Raw genomic sequence first — 15,858 nt, 5'->3', positions numbered from 1 at the left:
TGTTTACATACTAATAACCATGAGAAATCTTTGTTGTGGAGACAGGATTCAAAACAGTAGATTTCTTTTAGGGGAGAAATAACATTTTTATGTGTTAATACAGCAGTTTTTAAACAGCAGATTACTATGATGCTTATGGTAAAAACTTAGGTTTTCTGTGTGTTTTGGAGATAGTTGATTTGAATAGCTTCCTTACATGGTTGACTGTCACACAAGTAATTCACTTGAACAATGTATTTTAGCCTAGGTTGGGTATTAGGAAAAGGTTCTTCATCCAGAGGGTGACTGGGCATTGGAACAGGCTCCCAAGGGAAGTGGTCACAGCACCAGAGTTTAGAGTGTTTGGGCAATGCTCTCACACACGTGTTCACTCTTGGGCTGGCCCTGTGCAGGGCCAGGAACTGGACTCACTGGTTCTTGTGGTTCTTTTCAGGATATTTTGTAATGATTCTAGAATTATTTGAGCTGTGTGTGGAGTAGCAGAAGTTTATGGGCTGATTGAGTGTTCTCTAATAGCTCTCAAGTTCTGCCACAGAGCTTGCTGGTGTGTGAGGCTGCCTTTCCAACAGCACACAGGACCTTTGTAGGAAAGCATTGAGGGGCTGAAGCTCTGAAAAACAGTGTTCATGAAGCAACTTTATGTAAGTTGCCAAACTAATTAGGTATGCTAAGCATAAAGCATGGAGAGTTAAAAATACTAATGAAGAGCTTTTAATCTGGTTATTAATTATGAGTGCACCAGAGCTCATATTTTCAGTCTGGCATTGCCTTAAAGCTAGATAAAATACAGCAATACATCTGAGTATATTGGAACATAAGTGTTGAAATACAAAAAACTAATTTAATTTTGGATTTAAACAACCTTTTATTTCTGAAAAGCTTAGTGCTTGGATGTATCTATAACATCTGTCAATTTTCTCACCTATTAGAGAATTTGAACTTTTTGAAAGGCTGAGTAGGGATGACACTAGCAGTGTGAAAGTGGTAGGGGAGCATGGACTGTTAAGCACCTTCTGACAGGTTAAGTCACCTCCTTGCTGTGACAGGCTGGCTAAGTTGACAAAAAGCTCCTATTGTCTCTCTCTGCAGTGTATCATAAGTCAAACAGAGCTAATTTTCTCCCCTTCTTCTGAAGAATATAAGTTTTAAGGTTTTAACTCTCAGACATGTTATATTTATTTTATCCTACTCCCTCTCTTGGATGCTGTGGGGACATTCTATAAAAGAGAAACATGTGTTTAAATACCCTACTATGAAAATTCCAGCTAATACTCTCCACCTGTAATGAGTACTTTGATAAATCACATGAAAATTTTGAGTGTGGAGATGGAGTCTAAACATATGGTCATGTTCAATCTAATTTTTGGTCATTATTGTGTATTATGCTCTACACTGCTTCCCAGTTTAATACATTTCTTTTCTCACTGTGCTGTTCTGATACATTTGAAACATTCTGAGTATTACAAACCAGCTGCTCCTAAATAGAAATTACAGCATGGAAAGTTTAGTTACTGATACTGCCTTCTGCAGTAGGGATGGGCTTTATTTCATGTGTTCTGATGTCTTGAAAATCTGGTAGGAAGACCTTTAGTCTTTCTCCAGCACAAACCTCAGTGGTAGGAAAAATTTTCCTGAGTGCCAAGCCTGGCTTTTTCTCACTTTCAGTGAGAGACTACTGCTTGTAAAAACATCACATCTGGTCTTCTAGATTTGTTTTGGTTTTTTAATAGCATGAACATGTGCCTACTTTTCACAGTTTGTGAACCTTTAGACTTGAGACTGAGGGGAAGATGGCAAAAGTACCTAGTTTCAGATCTTCAGAGATGTCAGTAAAAAGAATCTGTCTAAGTTAGTGCCACTTGCAGATTCACATTGTCATCTCTGTAGGGAATGTTTTCTTGTTTAATTCATAGTGGAACAAGCCTCTGAGACATACTGTCCTTGGCTCTTATTTGCTCAAGTAGTGTTCCCCCTGCCATGGACTTACAGCTTAAGTGAAGGAAATGACACACTGTTTGTATGTGGGAAGCTAGATATTTTTTTGTGTAGATCTGGCTTTTGATGAGTGTTGGGAGCTCTTCTGTTTCATTGCTGTCTCGTCTCACCACACAAGCTGAGTCCCCTGACTGCCACACACTGTGATTTAAGTGCCTACTTACTAAGCTTTGCATTGTCATAAGATTTGTTATTCAGCAACTTCAAGGTTTTGTTTCCCTTGTTCTTCAGACCTGGGGAAACAATAAACATTTTTCCTCTTGCTTCCACTTATTCTGGAATCACAGTTATTTCACTCAAAGCAATTGTGTTTTTTTTCCTTGAGTTTAACTGGTACAGAACAATTTGGCGTATCTGTCTGTGACACGTGTGACAGAGGTAGTCGGGTTTTCCTGAAGGTTAAGTGAGAGAAAGGTTAGAAAATAAAGCTTTGCTCTGCCACAATAAGGCTTGATGCAAGTGCTATGCCTGGAGCTAACAAAGGAAAACTTGTGGTACTTGAATTGAGGAAATGCCATGGGGCAGCTGAAGTAGCATTCTGCCTAAAACACAGCTGTATCATTTAACTGTTAGCTTAACTTAGAGACAATTAACTCCTAAGTAATTTGAGTAGTTCATTACAGGCTGCTCAACTGGCTTTCCCTTAGGGGTTTTTAAGTCAGGGATTAATGGGGGGAAATCAGACTGTCAGGCATTCTCTTAAATGGTGAAGCTACATTGGCAAAAACAGTAACTGCTGTCAGCTTTTCAGATGAGATAAGTTCAAGTGAAATATTCCAGTTACATTTGCATGTTAAATGATCATGCACTTGATGAAGCGAGGAGCAAAATTATCTTTATCATCACTTACTGACTGTACATGGGAATTAATCCTGAGTTTCAATCTGACTTGAATTGTGTTAGTCATGTCACCCCATGCTGATATTAGGAACCTGTGTAGTTGGTTGACCCTGGGTGCATGCACCCACCAAAGCTGCTGTTATTGCTCTCCTCCATGGCTGGACAGGGGAGAGAAAATACAACAAAGGATTCCTGAGCTGAGATAAGGAATTTGGGGAGATACCACTCACCAAATACTGTCACTGGCAAAACAGGCTCAAATTAGGGATAATGAATTGAATTTATTACTAACAAAAAACCAGAGCAAGATAGTGAGAAGTAAATATCACCTTAAAAGCACCTTCTCTCCACCCCTCCCTCCTTCCAAGCTCTGCCTCCTCTCCTAGGGCTACAGGTAGACGGAATGGGGGTAATGGCCAGTTTGTCATGCATTGTTTTGTCCCACTGGTTAGAGAGAGGAATACTTTCCCTGCTCCATAATGGGGCCCTGCCATGGGAGATAGTTCTCCATGAAGTTCTCCAACATGAGTCCATCCCATGGCAAGAGCCCTCCCCAAACTACTGCAGCGTGGGTCACTCTTCTGCGGGGTGCAGTCCTTCAAGAACAGGCTGCTCCAGCATGTGTCCCTCCACAGGGTCACAAGTGCTGCCAGCAAACCTGCTCCAGTATGGGCTTCTCTCTCCACGGATCTGCAGATCCTTGTCAGGACCCTGCTCCAACACAGGCTCCTCTCGGTCATTCACCAGCCTGGGCGTGGGGCTCCTGACCTCCTCCTTGATACTGACATGAGGAGTATGAGTATGTTGGCAGGTGCTAAACAGTGGGAGTTAGGATGTGTCACTTGAGCATGATCAAGTATGGTATGGAAGCAGAATTCATAAAGGGCATACTGAATGAAGCAACAAATTGGGCAAGCTTTGAATATGCAGCCGGTTCATACATGGTTTTCTAAATGCACAGCCCAGAGAAATTACTTGCTCTCCCATCTTTTAAAATGAGGGATTCTGCAGGGAGACAGTAAAAAATCTGAAACTGCCTAGGATTTGCAATATGCTGTATTTAGAAGCCGTTACTCTATAGATAGCTTCTGTACAATGCCTGCATTTGGGAGTGACAATTGCAGGGTGTAGTGGTTTCTACCTGGCAGCCACGAAGTTTACACCCACCGTCACTCCTTATTTTTTCCTCTATCCCAACACTGAAGTGTGGAATGCTTAATAGAGTAGTAGGCTTAAATCTGGGAAACAGTACTTACAGGATAAAGACTTCCATTGTATTTATTTCTCCTGGTTCTTAGCCTTCATTATCGCTACAATTCCTTTTCAGTAGTTAACAGAAGTTAACTAAATGAAAAGTTTGACAAGATAGTGTCTCTGATAAAAAATAATCTTTTTTAAGAGAAGAGTTCCTAGCTAGAATGAGACAAGCAAAAATCCAGTTAATTGCAGGCACACTTGATATCTAGTGGAGTGTTCCATCTTTTTATTTGCACATAAATGTGTATTCTTGTAAAACTTCATCCCATGTAGGTGTAGAGGCTGTGGTTTTTTTATTGGGCATATGCTCTCTGGGATTCACACTGTGCTCATGTTTTCTGTCATAAGATCCCTACTCTTTGCAGAAACACTGTTTAATATTTCTAGAGCTCATGTTAGCATGGAAGATATCAGATGTTCTTCTCAGTTTGCATTTTCTTTTTTCAAAGAAATTGCTCATTTTCATGCATTATGCTGAAAAACATGTCACCAAAGTAGTAACTTTTTGGTAATTTAATACTTCTGATTAGTGTTCTTTAAAAATTTGATTTCCTGATAGGAAAATTCAGTGAAACACTATTGATGTTGGTCATTCTTACATAAAAACCTCTTAAGTGCTGTAAGCAAAAAAATTCTTTGTGTTAACTAAACCTTATGTTTAAATATAAAACTTTTCAAACCATGTTGCAAGTTTAAGTCAAGTGGGTCTTTTAAATTCACGGAATGGCTCTGTGTGTTAGTTCATAGCATATCTTATAAGTGAAAAATGGCTGATGCTTTTTCTCCCTAATGGAAAGACACGCATTGAATTGGATTTCACAGTTTATTTTCTTTTAAAATCAAATGCTTAAGTCATAGCTTTGTTATAAGAGCTCATTGATCTGCTGTCTCTTCATAGCTTGCTTGTATGTGAAGTTGTGAACTGGGAGTCTAGAATAACTCTTCCTAAGATTGGACAAAACCAGGGAAACTGCTGAGAGGAAAGAAGGTTCTTGTAGTGTCTCAGTTTGAAGACTCACATTAATGCTGCATTTGATGTTGTAAGGAGGGCTTTGAACCATGCTATGAGTAATATTTTCAGTAATCATGATAATCTGTAGATTGTCTATTAATATTACTGCATTCAGCTGAAGAAAGGGCTCCATTTGGAAACACAAAGCCCCTTTCATGTAATGTTCATAATCCTTCTGTACAACCATTCAAGCTGTTTAGTTTTATGTGCACATCAGATTGTTGAGCATCTCTTTACTGTGAATAATTAAACAGAAACAATGTCCTAGATTTTGTTTATCTCAACAGCTGGCTTTTGTTCTATTTGTTTGTATGAAGTGGAATCTGTTAAACTAAGTATTGAGAATTGCAGAGATGTTTGCAGTATCTTTTCTCTCTTGAGATCCACAGGCACATTAATAGGTCAAGAAGATACAGGGTGAAAATCACCATGGTTCCACTGAAAAAGATAATTTATAAAAATCTTCAGTTTGGTTTGTTGCAGGACCAAGCTGTTTGATCAAAGTGACTTTGATTCTGCTGTGTAGGTTTGTTTTGTTGTTTTTATTGTTGGTTTGTGAGGACTTAGCTTTAAAACCACTCATAGCAGGCATCGGTATAATAAACACATTTTATATTCTTTAATACCATTTTTAAATTGGACTATTTCATAATGCATAAATCCACTGAATCAAAGAAGAAAATTGTGTTCAGTAAACAAATGACAAAAGACAACACAACAGCAGTTCTCCAGTGGTAGCACTCCAACTTTGGCAGTCTTCCCAGCCCAGCTCTCTAGGAAGATGTCTCTGTTTGTTACTTTACTACTTTTACAGTTGTTCTCTTCCTGTTAACTTTTGTGAAGAAGATGATACTGAGGAGCATGTAATGTGCATATACGTATTTTTTTCTTCTATACTATATATATAAAAGATATATAAAAATGTGCAGCATTATAAATTTGGATCCAGCAGTAAGACAGGTTAATATTACATATCAGGAACCAAATATTAACATCACTTCAGGTTTGATTTGAGCCTGGCTTCTTTATTTTATTTCCTGCCTTCTGTGACTGTGACTCTGTGGGGAGGCAGATGCACCTGTGGTGGCCCCTGTGGAGCTCCACTTGCCTTTCCCCAGCCACCACCAGTGTTAATGTGACACTGCAGTAACCATGTTCAAGGGAGCTGGTTTGTAGAAAGCAATTCACTGCAATTCACTTGGGAGTTAAATGAACAAAAAGTGCTGTCTCACCAGAATAGCCTGACTGCCTTGTGAGATACAGGCCTACACAGCTGGAGTGGGTTACAGGGTGGATGTTCCAGCTCTGTCTCACACTGGATTAGGTGGAGACTGGACAGATGGTTGCAACCTTGTGGTGGTGTTGCCACTTCATGTGTACTGCTCAGAGGTTCCAGGGATAGTTAATCTGTGCAGTGTAACACTTACAAGACAATGTTTTCATGGGTTCGTTTAGCCTGCTTAGAGTTGGGAGTACATCAGTTGTGTAATTCAAATACCTACTTGTAATTCAAATACTTACTTGTAAAAAAATTTATTACAATAAATTAGTAAAACTGGTCCATTTCTTTCTAGTCTAATAACTTCTCTCCAGGTTATTAGACCTCTAGCAGAAATGCAACATAGGGCTGGCAAAACTGATCAATTTGTTCAAACTATTCTATCTGCTGCCTGTCCTGTGAACTTGTTTGTTTAACTATTTGTCATATTTTTATGATTTTTCTGTAAACAGTATATGTTGGCACTGCCTTTCAAGTGCATTGAGTCAAGTGGCAGACTTTTTGAAGGATTTCTTTAGAACTAACTTTTCAATTTTATTTTCAAAAGTATGGGACTCTAGGTTTATGTTTAGGTAGAGAAAAATAAAATCAATATTTTTATTTTGGTTTTTGTCAAAGAAAGGCATTCTGTCTCTTGGGAACCTCAGTTTGCTAAACCAAGCTAGAGATTGCAGATATTTGAGACTATCAAATATTTTTGATAACTTCTTTAATAACCAGGATGCAAGAGTTAAATGTAAGAAAAGAGAAAATATGAAAATGTAATCCTTCCTTTATTTCTGTGCTTATTCTGTCTCCTTTTCTTCCTTTGCCCATTAATTTTCAGTGTCCTTTAAAGGACAGGTAAATCTGACTGCACTTGAATTTGGAGTATAACACTGAAAGTAGTACTATTTAAACTTCAACGCTTGTTTATTTTAACACATGGCCCCTAGGGCTCTGTTGTGTGTGTCTTGTCATGCTCTTCTATCACAGATTGTTTGTTGTTTGACAATGATCTTTTAGTCTGTGTCTTATCATACCCTTCTATCATAGATTGATTGTTCTTGAAAATGATCTTTTAGTATATGGTATATTAGGTGGTGTCTTGTTCTAGTTTGCAATCTCCTTATTCCATGTTCACTGAATTTACATGTTGCATCAGTTCTGTGTGCCTTTTCATAAATAAACTTTAAGCATTTGTTTCAATTATGACATTTAAGTATCTCTCTGCTTCAAGGTGTCAGTGGCTCTCATGAGAAACAAAAACTGATTAAATTAAACAAAAGGAAGAATAAGAACTTGAGATAAACTGAATTCTTGTATTCACCTGTAAGCTTCTTTTTCTTCTTGGAAAAAGCACTTTGGGAACAGCAGAAAATGTGATTCTAAAAAGAGGCCTCAAAAAGGGGGAATTTCTACTGTGGAAGGAATCTCACTTGGTTGTTCTAGTAAGAACGAAAAGATAAATTTGCAAATGGAAATTACTTATGCTTCACTGTCAGACTTTTGGGTGACCAGGGAAGTGAACGTGTGTGGTGTTTCAAGTCTTGTTGGTGTGAGCTTTAATTGAGAAATGGAAGATTGTATAGCTAGTCTCAAAAGTGTACTGTAGTCTTGAGTATTACAGTTGCATGTTTGGAGCTTTTCTGCAGTGCAGAGGTAATATTTTTTGTTCTTTTAAATTTATAGTGAATCGGTTGTTTCATGTTTGAATGCTGTTATGTGCAAATGCAAACTTGTTTGCACTAGCATCATCTGCTTTTAATAAGGACAGTTTTATTTTGAAGGAAATAAGAAGATGGCTAAAACTGACTTTTTTATAAAGGCTTTTCTGTTACAATGTGAGGAAAAATGGTTTAAAATGTCTTGTAGTGGTCCAATTCTTGACTTTTAGCTTGCAATTAAAAAATGTAAGCCTAATACCTACCTCATTACTTTCCATTGTAGCCTGCATCACAAATCTCAGATGCTATTTTGATTATTTTATTAACTGATTTGTTATCTTATGACAAGATCCATCCTTTGATCATACCTGCTCTTATAGTGCAATGTGTTGAATGCTTGCATTCTTACAGGTGACTTTAATTTTGTGAGGTAAATAGTAATTTTAAAATCCCAGTTTTTCTCTTAAGATTTAACTAAGTATCAGTGCAGGATAAAGTCTTAGACCCTTAACTTGTAATAGCATGGGGATGGACACTTACATCCAACTTAGGAGTGAAATTTGGAGCTTATAGTTCTTCTGAACCTCCTAATAGGATGAAATACCAGTATTTATAAAATATATTTGAATCTTCTTATTATTTTAATATGTGTTATAGCAGAGGGAGAACAGGGTCCTACTTAACATTTTGGAGCAAGTCCAGAGGAGACCTGTGAGGATGATTTAGAGGCATGGAATACCTGTGCTTTGAGGAGAAGATCTGAGTTGGGGTTGTTAAGCCTGGACAAGAGGCATCTCTGGGGAGATGTTAGAGCACCTGTACAGTACCTAAAGGAGGCCTGCAGGAAGGCTGGAGAGGGGCTTCTCACAAGGCCAAGGGATGATGGCTGCAAAATAAAACAGGGCTGAGTTAGATTAGATATCAGAAAGAATTATTTCCTGTGAGGGTGGTGAGACACTGGAAGAGGTTCCCCAGAGAAGCTGTGGATGCCCCATTCTGTGGAGTATTCAAGGCCAGGTTGGAGGGGGCTCTCAGCAGCCTGGTGTGGTGGAAGGTGTCCCTGCCCATGGCAGAGGGTTTGGAATCAGATGATCTTTAAGGTCCTTTCCCACCCAAACCATTCTATGATTCCATGTTCATCTAATCTAGACCATGCAATAATAACTTGTCCTGGGTTAACCAGTGACCCTCAAATGGAAGTGATAATTTTCTGTTTGGTTAAGTGATCCTTCTAACAGCTTGTAATGCAAGGGTTTTGCATTTCAGTGGCCCTGTGTGGTGGCTAAAGAAGTGATGGGGTAGGAACACTGTGGGATTTTCACTTGGGTTTGCAGCATGACAATGTAGAGATGTAACTGCAAGTACTCATTCTGTATGGGGAAATGGGATGAGAGCTTTTCCTTGACCCTGGACTTAAACCTTACACCTAAAAAGTTTTGTAGGGAAGATATTGTTCTACTTACTGCAGAAGTTGAATGTGTGTGTGAAGGCACTAAGTACCTACAAAATGTGCTACTGCTCTGCTGCCTTGGAGATTTTTGCTGACTGCACTGCACTCTAGTGGGGTTTTTAGAAAGCCTTGGCCATGCATCTGAAGCAGTGTAAGCTTTGCAATAGTTGTAGCTGTCTGCTGATTATTAAATATTTACATTCAATATGGTTCATCTGTGCTTTAAGAGTAAATATTTTGTGGGCTTGTAATATGATGAGCAGAGCCATATATGCAGCAAGTGTCAATTGGTTTCAGGGCTGGATGTCAGAGAAGAAATGCTAGAATCAGTACATGCATATAGGCATTGAAACAAATGAAAAAAAAAGGCAACCAAAAACATAGAGGGAGCAGAAAGAGGTTTGATGAGTGTGGAAGCTCTTCTGTAGCTGCTGTCTGTGTTTTTGGATGACGGTTAAATTTTGTTTTGCTGGTACAGTTTTGAGTTCTGCAAAACCACAAGAGAGCAGCTCATTTCCTTCTTTGCCAGCAGGAGCCTCTGCTTTGAGGGTGATAACCTGTCTGTTACAAGCAGGAGTTGTATCTATTAAGTGGAGCCCAAACATTAAAATACTGTGATTTTACAGCAACACCTGATGGAGCTGTAAATGAAGGTGCTAAACCATAACATATGGTTCTGCATACAAATTATGTGTTATTTTCTTTGCTAGAGGTATTTGAAGTTAATGTTTTATAGGAACTTTTGGTTTTCTGGATGCTTAATGTTAAAACTAAGAAAAGTGGTGTTGGGTGGTGCAGTTGGAGTGCTGTACTTCAATTGCAATGCATAAGGGACAACTGTTCAACAGGATACTAAGCTGAAAACTAGTTTTTGAAATGTGCAAAACCCCTGATCTTTGAAATTTATTTTTTTAATAAAGCAAAAGCACATACTCTTGAGTTATGTAGGGTTTTTTTGAGGCTTCTTTCTGAACACCATCCCTCTGAGATGCTTCTAGTGCTTAACCTGTGTAGGTTGAAATATCTGTGTAGTGAGAAAGCGCAGTACTAAGTGTATGATCAGCAGTAGAAAAAGAACGCCTACATTTCACGAGTCCTGAAGCCTCTCTTTCACTTGATACAGTGGTACAATCATTGTGTTTTCTGTGACAAGCAGCAACCCAGGTACTATTATTAAGGACTGCTTTCAGCTTTTTTTTGTGGTTCTTTTTTGTGAAGTGTTGATCTGCTTTCACAAGAGAAAGTGAAGGACTGTAACATTCATAAGAACTGTGCAGTATTTTTCCATGGAATTTAGACACTGTTGCTCAGGGCAAGTGCCAGTAATCTGGGAGATGTTCCAGTGTTGAGAGGAGAGATAGAAAGTAAGTGGCTTAATGCACTTCAAAGTGCAGGTGAGGAAAACACTTCAAAGAAGATGTTGGTATACAGAGGGCCTGGATTGATTATCTTTTATTTTTCTTGACTTGAATATGTAGTTTTTGAGTCAGTGTCTGTTTGCTTGCCTGTTGTATTGCCAGTATGTCCTTTGTGTTACATGTGCTCCTGCAGCTGGGTTGTGGAAAGGGATACTTTCAGATGATTTGCCATAGCTTCTATAATATGTATTTAACAAGCAAAATTTATCTGCTTTATGGGTGTTCTGTGTCAGTTGTCAGGGCTTCTAAATGTTCCCATTAGGCTTTTTCCTTTTCTAGACAGCTTGGTTATGTTTGGTTTGTTTTATTTTCATAGGGCAGATGATGGATGCTTGGTGTGCTCATTGTTCCTCCAGTTGACATTATTTGAGGGATTAATTCTAAACTTAAAGCTCTTTCTTCTTTATAAACTTTGTAATTCCCACCACTGATGCAGTCCCCACTCTCCAGAACATTTCTCAATCTAATTTTTTGTTGTATTTCAGGGAATACCTTGGGAAGCAGTTGCAGTCAGAACAACCTCAGACGGCCACTGCACGGAGCTAAGCACCTCCATCAGTGCATGCAGTTTGTGCTCACAACTACAGTGTGTTTCTCTTTAAATGAATACAAAGGAAATTCTGAAATCACATGCTCTTTGTCTTCTACGGGTGCATAAACATTCCAACTTTCCTCTAGTGTTGTTGGCTTACTAAAAATTTGTTTAACTAGGTCTGCTGATTATGCCTATTAGCTTCTTGTTCTATTCTGAATGTATATGAAGAAATGTGGCTAATATATTGCATTTGTTTTATGTATTTATTCTCATAATAAAGACATTTATTAAAGGATATCCATTCCATAATGGATATTATAATTAGCCTAGAAAAATTGTTCATTTCTTTTAATGGCTTATCAGTGTTGTCACTTTCCAAGAAAAGTAAGTTGTCCCCTTATGTCTCAGACAAATTAGTAAGGCTTTGACTTAGTGTTTCATAGAAAGTGCAATAGCCTGAGAAATATTGATTATCAATACTAAAACATATACCAAGTCTCAAAATAGTGTTGAAATTGTATATAAAAGCAAAGGTATGGGTAGGGCTTTTTTGGGAGGGTGGGGTAGTTTTTTTGTTGGAAACTACATTAAAAAATCTGGAAATGAGAAGAGGAAAAGAAAACAATCACTCCTCCATCAGTGAAAACACAGCCTCAAGATTATAAGTCCAGCTGTATAACACCAGTGGTTAAGGCTGTAGATCAGAGATGAAGTTGAGGGTGTGTTTGTTTTTTTTAATGTGCACTACTAGCTGCTGAAATTGTAATTTCATGGAGTTTTTGGTTATTGAAAATACTTGTAAATGTTAGGGTTCTGGTTTCATTCCAAAATCCATTGAATTTCTTTTATATTAAGCCAGATAATTTGGCTATCAATATTTTCTGTGTTTTGTGTTCAGTATAAAATATGTAATCAATAAACTTAAGCTGATCTTGGCTTGGCATATGAGAGCAGTTTTGTTGCATAGATAGAAGCCTGCTTCAGGCACTTGCAATACCAAGCAGTTAATATTCTTGTGATTCATTATTAGAATTAAAAAAAAAAAGTGAACATAATCTTGTCAGTAGTCATTTAAGGTACAAGTCTCTGAGGAAGCTTTGACTACTTTGTCATCAAGTGAAAAGACTAATTGGAAAAACTCTTCCTTATCCAGCCTGGATTTTCATCATATGTAATTAAAATTTGACCACTGTTGCAATGGAGAGAGAAGAGAGTTGGAGGACTACAGGTTGATGATTTCTTGTCTGCTTAATTAAAATTGGATTGTGTAGCTTAATGACTGTTGCTTACTTTTGCATATAGAAGGCAAAGGCCTTGATATTGTAGTCAGTATCACAAGACTAGAAAGAATTAACCCTCACTCCAACTAAAGTCAGTTTATGTGAGTAGATCTTAGCTTTGCATATTCCCACAGTGCTGGGGGACACGGGTGGTGTGGGAAGCAGCTGGGAGAACAGGGGTGCACCTACACTGCCATTCTTACCTTGGGTCAGTTAAATGCTCTTGGAATGAATCTTTGAGTCCTCCCTGCATTTCACACTTCAATTTACATTGCGTGATGGTGTCAGCCCATGAATGGGGTTCTTCTCCAATCAAGCTGAGTCTCGGGATGCACATCTTGCACGATGTGCATCACGCTGTACATCCTGTGTGTCTTGGCTACGTGGCAAGCGTTCAGGCTACTGCACCATGTAAGATTTTGTTTGAAGCACGGCCTTTAGAAATGCATGCAGAGTGAATGCTGAATTAGCACCAAGTATCTTGCTCTACAAAGCAGCTTCTCATGTCACACTTGACAATGAAAGCAGGGCCTAAGACTGCTCTAAAAGGTTGGTCCTATGGTTACAGCTGTAGTGTTGGGTCCAAGAACTGTGGCGTGGCGTGGTGTTAATGAGAAAGCAATGTCTCCCCACCTTCAACACCAAAAGGTTTCCTTTTCCAAAGGGAACACTAAAGCACTGCTGGGTAAGGAGATCTGGATTGAATTGTAGAAGTAAACATGATGAATACTACCACTGGAAACCTCTTCATTTCTTCTGGAGGAGCTAGAAATAACCAAGTCGCTCGTAATGTGAAACAAAATTGCTTGCAGGGCTTGACCTAAAACATCTGAGTATTATTTTCATGTATTATACAAATAAATTCTCCTCTCCTGCTTTGCTAGTATTATCCTGTGCATAATTTAATTCTTCATCGTGTGCCGTGTTTTTAAGCTGTGTGATACCTGGCATTCACTGACATTTAGTTACCACCTTGTGTCCAACAGCTCTCTAATTAAAGCAATGGTTCTGAAGTTTCACTTACATCCCTGTATGTTATTGATGTCCTGGTGCCTGTGAAACCTGGAAGCCTGCTAGCTCTGAGGTTTCCAGCTGCCAATGGTAACATTCAGGTGGCTCAAAGCTTGAGTCTGAGTGAGTTCCTGCCAACAATTGTACCTTAAGAAGCCTGGAAACCTGCAGGGGTGGATGTTATGGAGGACTTATTGTTGTGCAGTAGTAATTTGGACTGAAGTTGCCAGACCTGAGATTTCTGCAGGAGTCAGACTGCTCATGGTGTCCTACATGTCCTGGGGAATTTTGACAGAGCAATTTCCATATGTGGGTTCTTCATCTCCCATCCCACTTTTTGGCAGTGAAAGGCCTTCATCCATGGTCCCAAGAGAGAAAGGAGGGCAGAGCTGTTGAGCTTTTAACCTTTGGAATCAGGAAAATAAACCAAAAGTTTTGGTTTAATTTTAATTAATTGATAAAACTTTCTACTGAATCTGTTTTTTGTCTCACGTGCCTAGTGCTAGCTTTTGCTACTGAGTGTTGTTTTTACTATTCATCTGTTTGCATTACTCACTTTCCTTGCTCAGCCTCTTTCTCCCAAAATCTGGCCTGCTGCAGGCGGGCAGGCAGATGCCGTGGTGCATATTGGGTGCTTCAAGGCTGTGTGATGACGGTGTGGGGAGAGCACCGTGTCAGGAAGAGAAATGTGTGCCAGCAGCTTCCTTTGTTCCCTCTGGTGATGTGAAGATTTAGAGACAGCTGGAGATGAGCTGCCATGGACCATATGACTAACTTGCTCCTGAAGCGAGGAGACATAGTCACCGTCCTCCAAATTAGGGTAATCAGTCTTCTCTGGGAGAAATTCACTGTTTCCCTAACTTTTGATTTCATTCTTATGTTTCCTCCAATAATAAATGGAGTTTAATTTTCCTTTATTTTCCTGGAGTTTAATTAAAGTAACAGAATATTTGAAATCTTTAGATAAACTGACTTTTAAGTTTAATTTGAGATTTCTTTTACTTTTCTGGTTAAATGACTTTCTTTGAACTTTGGTCTTGGTCTGAAATCTGAAGAGGAAAAAAATTTGAGTTTTCAAGACAGCAACTGTGAAAAGAATTTAAACCTGTAACAATTCTATGTAGGAGGGATGCATGATGAGGTACTGACACCTAGAACTAAGGCAGGAAAATGCTTTTAGTCATGTGCTTACTGAATGTTTATTATTCCCACAAGCTGGTTGAGATCTTAAGGCCAGATTTTGCTCTTGGCCAGTGAAATACTCTGCTGGAAATGAACTAGCACTGAGCAGGAGTTGGGTTGCCCAGGCCCTGGGTGTACCATACTACCTAACACCTCTTTTCAGTATCTCATCTGAGCTTCAAAAATACCTTTGTGGACCTGTGTGAGGAAATGAAGATGGTCACTCATTTCTAACACTCTGAGCTGCTGGGTCCATACCTTTGCAGGAATATGGCATGCAGGTTTTATGCAGTAAGTGCATGCAGTGACAAGGACTCAGGGGGAAATTGGTTGACTCACCTCTATACAAAAGTTTTTGCTTTTCCCTTTGACAGCTTCTGCAGAATAGTTGGGAATTGTCTTCTTAGAGCCACATGTTGTCAGAGCTGAGAAGAGAGCTCGTGCTCTTGTGATGACCAGGTATGTTATTAATTGTATTTGCTTCCTCTTAGACTCCAAAGTGATTACTAAAAATGTCTGAACTGCTGTTAAGATTTATTAATGGCTGAGAGGATCATCATTTTAATACCACAGAAAGCAACAAACTGTCTTGCAAATGTTAGGTGCTGCATTTAGGGAGTTACCTCAGAACTCCTTTTACCTTGTGGTGTGCATATTTCATTGGCACAGCTGGTTCTGAGATGCATGAGACATTGCTGACCACAAGCTGTGCTAAAAACTGCCAGTTTCCTTTGCTTAAGAATATTTTTCATGGCTTGCCCCTTGGCCTTACTGATGCTTTAACCTAAATTACTGCATAGTAAGGAGCCTAGTCAATTAAAAAAAAAAAAGGAATAACAACTGATGTTTTGCAGTGCTTTGTTTCTCTTGGTTATGTCCAAGATAACTTGTACTATGTACTATGTACATAGTACAGGTGTACTGTGGAAAAGTAATTTTAATTTGAGGCAAAA

The 15,858-nt window shown here is 38.8% G+C and overlaps 1 protein-coding gene across 2 annotated transcripts in view; it reads left to right on the top strand.

Annotated features, from left to right (window-relative positions):
* The window catches only part of ATP6V1H (ATPase H+ transporting V1 subunit H), a 47,985-nt gene extending 35,618 nt beyond the window's left edge, over positions 1–12,367 (top strand). For both annotated transcript variants that reach the window (XM_063168728.1, XM_063168738.1), the window contains exon 14: positions 11,383–12,367. In XM_063168728.1, the coding sequence (XP_063024798.1) occupies positions 11,383–11,443 (61 nt within the window). In that variant the 3' untranslated portion in view covers positions 11,444–12,367. The remainder of the gene's footprint in view (positions 1–11,382) is intronic.
* Positions 12,368–15,858: the final 3,491 nt, after the last annotated feature.

The sequence above is a fragment of the Melospiza melodia genome, chromosome 1, assembly GCF_035770615.1.
Source record: "Melospiza melodia melodia isolate bMelMel2 chromosome 1, bMelMel2.pri, whole genome shotgun sequence".
NCBI lineage: Eukaryota > Metazoa > Chordata > Aves > Passeriformes > Passerellidae > Melospiza > Melospiza melodia.
Note: the sequence above shows the minus strand (reverse complement) of the source record. Positions and strands in the feature narration are given on the sequence as shown.